The sequence below is a fragment of the Notothenia rossii genome, assembly GCF_949606895.1.
Source record: "Notothenia rossii genome assembly, chromosome: 1".
Taxonomy (NCBI): Eukaryota; Metazoa; Chordata; class Actinopteri; order Perciformes; family Nototheniidae; genus Notothenia; species Notothenia rossii.
Genome location: NC_136912.1, coordinates 70073199 through 70078430, shown reverse-complemented (window position 1 = coordinate 70078430; position 5232 = coordinate 70073199). Strand labels below are relative to the sequence as shown.

General features: G+C 45.4%; 1 protein-coding gene across 1 annotated transcript; it reads right to left on the bottom strand.

Annotated features, from left to right (window-relative positions):
• Positions 1-1115: 1115 nt before the first annotated feature.
• On the bottom strand, positions 1116-4991 carry mafaa (MAF bZIP transcription factor Aa). Its single transcript, XM_079654449.1, has one exon. It carries the CDS (start codon positions 3957-3959, stop codon positions 3027-3029), a length of 933 nt encoding a protein of 310 aa, XP_079510575.1. The 5' UTR covers positions 3960-4991; the 3' UTR covers positions 1116-3026.
• Positions 4992-5232: the final 241 nt, after the last annotated feature.

Sequence of the window (5232 nt, the reverse complement as noted above, 5' to 3'; positions counted from 1 at the left end):
ACACACTGTCACACACTGAATCACGGTGAGTTATGGTGTTTGAAGTGAGCCGCCAGCCTCCGGGTCTGACGGCAGTGTCACATCAGCAGCAACGCGGGGTGGCATCTGTGTCAACCCGCCACCCGGAGAGGAGGAAGGAGAGAACACTTAAAGCAGTTTAGTGCGCGTCCACAAGCGCGCGAACACAAAGTGGACATCGAGGGTGTCATGCAGTGACTCGCTCAAACATGCAGTGTGAGAGTTTAGCTCATCTACCTTGTTGTTCCGTGCATGATGGCATAGAGGCCGGCTCCATCCATCCATCACCGGTTGATGGGAGTAGAGGGATCCGCTGACACGCGTCCGCAGCCCGGGCAGCGGAACGGAGGAGCCGGGTGGCTGGTGGAGCCTCTCACAGACAAATTACGGCCGAAAGACAGATGAAGAATAAAATATAGCAGATGGAACACCGAAAAATAAATTAAGGAAATCACTAATTAAGAGACAAACGAGCATCAATTATTGTGTATATGTTTTCGTCTTGAATAGTAATAATAATAGGCCTTGTAATAATAATAAAAACAACAAAATTGATATTCTTTCAAAATCTTTTCATCATTATTTTTGACACACTCGTCAACTGTCGTTTCAGATTATTTTATACTATCATAATGCAATCAATTTTATATGACATATTAATAATTATGCTAGCCTATAATAATTAGGCCTCAATAATAATATTATAGATTATTTTACAATTCTTCAATTAGCCTACATAAATATATTTTATACACCATCAACATGTCCGTTGATGCAGTTTAAACTCCAGTCACTGCGTTAAACTTGATTTTGTTTTTCTCTTTGTCCTATATGAACAAACTTATTTACGTACAATAATAGTAAACATTATACATTCATAAAATGCTATCTAACGGGCTTTTAGGGTGTTTTAAAAAAAATACATTCTTAGAGCTGCAACGAAACTCGGCTGGCCTTGAATAAGAAACGAATTCGTGACAATCTTACATAAAGCCAATGCTTTTAATAATTTAGTGCATGGCAGGAAGCCTTTTTGTTTGTTGTTTTCAAAATAAAAACCTTTTCTTCAACAATGAGGGCAGCAGCAGGCTGACAGATTTGGGACAGAACTTTTTATTAAACATTATGAAAACAAGATTCTCAACAACGTTCCACTTGGTAGGTTTTTCACTTGTTGACACGTTAGGACACGTTCATTGAATAAATATAGAAATTATATGTACAGATATACATAAACAGCACTGTGCAGAAGTTTGCTCATAGTTCTTTAAAATCTAATTTTTATGCTGTAAATAATTGCAAAACGTTGACGACATATAAAACCAATTAAAAAAATAAGTAACTGAATAAATAATTGTTGGTACCTAATTGTTTTCAAAAATTAATTTGTTACAAGATTCGTTGTGATAATTTTTGTTCTTTTACTGTACGTAAAAGATCGAATATTTGGAGAGCAATAAAACACATCTCATATGTATTTACCATTTTCAACTGTGGCCTTTTGATCTACAATTTCCAGCCTGTCTTCCTGTAAGTGCTCGCCACCCAACAGGTAGTCCAATCATCGGACACTTCTGCACAATATTGCACATATATCTAGGCCGCAGAACACACACGTCTTATTGACAGAATAATGCATCTCCAAGAACAGTAAGCTCTACCAACAGGCAAAGTCTCTCCTCTTCTCAAACCAGCAAGCATCCTCCTATCAGACACAAGCTCTTGTTAAGATACCGGGCTGCAGAATAAACCCGCAGGCCCTTAACAAATTCTACAAATATCCAAAGTAAAAAAAAAAAAAATCATTACACTAATATTTTTCATCATCAGGTTGGTGCATAGAGTTTTAGCAGCGAATGCAGTCCTTGTCCATCTAATAAATGAACCTTTATCAAATTTACATCCGGGTTTTTTAACAGATCAAAGGTCCTATGAGTAGAAAACAAAACGCTTGTCCAGTTTGATCTCTTCTTAGTGCAGTATAGGCTTGCCTTTGACATTACACATGTTCAGTAGGAGGAGGATACCATATACGATTTGCATGCTGTAACATACAAACATTTGTATTAAGACATTTCGAAGAATCCAAGCAACAAAAGCTTTAAAAAGGAGAAAAAGGTATAACACAGGTAACTGTTTTTTTTTTCCTCTACACATTATGTACAGGTGGAAATAAATACAGTCTAAAATCTGGCTCAGTTAATCTCTTTTTGTCGTTTTTCTTTTCATTTTAAAACAATAGAAAAATTGATTGAAAATAGCAGTTGAAGACGCATCCATGTTTTTTTCTCGCAGTTAGCAGATTGTTTATGCATTTTTGTCCGCAGTCCTTGCACCTTTCCAGGGGGGAAAAGGTGCCTTTTTTCCTACCCAGGCCTTATTGGTGGCAGAGGAGGAGGAGGGAGGAGGAGAAGCGTACCATGGGCCATGCTTTCCATACGTGTGGAAGGATTCTGGAAGATGACTGGAGGTTACCATACATGTCCTGCATGCAGGGTTGCAATAAGGGATGGGAAACTATAGACTTGCAATATTGAAATGTCTCTTCTCCGCCTCACTTTCACAAAAAACAGTCTGTTGAGCTTTCTGGAGCCAAAGATAGGCGGAGTATTGCTTTTTCTGCTTCTACTTCAGTTCAATCTCTCTTTAAAAAAAATGCACCGTTCCCCTCACTTTTAAGACAAAAGCATTCTCTCTGAATTAAGACAGTCATGTTAAACGTCACAATGGTTCAATAAGACCAAGTTTTGTTGCACCAGAGGAAAAAACAGTCTACAGGCTAAGTGATCCCATGTGCCCAGCTGACAGGTTGCAGCGAGTTTACAGAAGTTCAGCCAAAACATCTTTAAGACTAAAAAATGCGCACAAGGATTATTTTTGTGCACATCTAATGCATATTTGTTTACTTGTGTTTTTCTTCGAGGGAATAACTGTAAACAAAATACAAACGCAGAACAAATATATAAATAAAAGGTTCTTTTTTAAGTGGGGTGCTCAGTCTGCGTTTCTTACATGAAGAACTCTGTGTTGGCCTGTTTCCCGGACGGATCTCTCGTGTTCCCACCGGCCGTGTAGGTCCGACTGGCCAGCTTCTCGTACTTCTCCTTGTAAAGATCCCTCTCCTTGGCAAGGCGCACCACGTCCTGCTTCAGCTGCTCCACCTGGCTCAGCAGCGTACACTTCTCGGACTCTAGCATGTGCCTCTGCTGGACGCGCTTGAAGCGGCAGGACTGCGCGTAGCCCCGGTTCTTCAGGGTGCGCCTCTTCTGCTTCAGGCGGATCACCTCCTCCTTGCTGAAGCCCCGCAGCTGCCGGTTGAGCTCCCGCACCGTCATGCTGACCAGCTGCTCGTCAGAGAAGCGGTCCTCCAGGCGCGCGTGATGGCCGTGGTGGTGGTGATGGTGGTGGTGGCCCTGGTGATGGTGACCCACCGAGGCCGTGGACAGGTCCTCCCCTACGTACTGCTGCCCGCGGAAGCCCTCGTAGGCCGGGTGGTGATGGTGATGGTGGTGCGCGTTGCCGATGAGGGCCTCCACTGCGTCCTCCGGGGTCAGGTTGAGTGCCTCGGGGTTGATGTGGTGCTGGTAGCTGGGGATCCAGTACAGGTCGTCCAGCTGAGGCTTTCCTGCGTTGCTGTGATTGTTATTGCCGCTGCTGTTGTTGCTGCTGCTGCCGCTGCTGCTGTTGACCCCGCTGGTGAGGCTCTGGTTGGGCGGCGCGCCCGGGCTCGGAGCGCAGAAGCTCGGCGAGGAAGGCACAGAGGAGCACGGCGTGCTGATCGGGGTGGAGGACAGAGAGCCCGACGGGAGGCGGTGGCAGTAGCGGTCGGCCTCCGGCGGCTCCTTCTTCACCTCAAACTTCATAAGGTCAAAGTCATTGACATACTCGATAGCCAAAGGGCTGTTAGGCAGCTCTGCGCTCATGGCGAGGTCAGTAGCCATGTCTGTCCATGCGACGACTCCTCAAAGCCAAACCGACGGCGGGCAGCCCTCCCGGTTACAGATAGCAAGGAGGAATAACAGCCTGTATGGTATATATATATATATATATATATATATATATATATATATATATATATATATATAGACACGCGCACACACTCGGTGCACAGAGTTGCTGCAGGGCCGGCGGGGGGGTGGAGGAACTTATTAAAGCTGCTCGTCCCTAAGACAACTTCTATATATAGTGGCGTGAATATACGTATGCATGTAAATGAACTTGTACACCTGCCAGTTCGCCTCCGCTCGCTGCTCTTGTTGACAACTTATCCCAGGTCAAATGCGCGCTTTAATACCAGGAGCCCCCGGGGCGGCTGAAACTGGAGCCCGGTGAATTTGGAAACACCAACCTGTCTTGTCCTCGCTTCACCTCTGCAGCCCACTTGCTTCCCGATGATTTACTGTCCTCGCTGCTGCTCGATCAGGTGACACGAGAAGACTTCTTCGTCTTCTCCTGCTGTTGGGGTGTATTATAAATATTTTCAAAGCATCCTCTTTCGCCCACCGCTGATTACAATTTATATAATGAAGTCCCAGTGAGAAGTCACTGCAGCATGGCCAGGATTAAAAGTTTCTCACGCACTCAGATCTGTGCAAGACAGGCGCTGCAAACGTGCGTAAAAGTTGTGCCAAAAAAAGTCCCAAGGAATACAATATGCAATGCCACGTGCACTCAAAGTTAATATGCATGTACTATTAAGCAGTAGTTGCAGGCATGGGCTCCTTCTCTGAAGTAAAGGATAATCTGCTCCGGTTTGTTGTGGTCCGTCCAGAAATGTTTTATTCAACACAGCCTCGGTCCCCACGGTGCTGTCCCTCCTTACAGGGGTGCGCTGCTGACCTTACGTGTTGACTGTGTGTAATATTATGCAAGAGGTGATACATTCCAGTAGGTTTTCTCTCTCTCAACTTGTTTTCTAAGAGCGTCACGGTGCAGCCAGCAGTGTCACTGAGACGCTGGAAGGCACTCTCTGCTCTTATAGAGACAGCGTGGCCCGCGACCCTCCCACACTGAGGTGCGACGGGCCAATGGGAGGAGATCTCAGCAGCGCGTTTGCATTCTCCTATAGCAGAAGACTCCACCGGCAGCCGAGTAGAGCCGAGAGGAGCCGAAGTGTGCCGGGCGCGCAGGGAGAACAGGTGCAGGAGCAGATCCCCCCCTCTAGTGACCGAGCGCAGGCTACTGCACCGAGCGCGGAGTAAGATAAGAGAACCG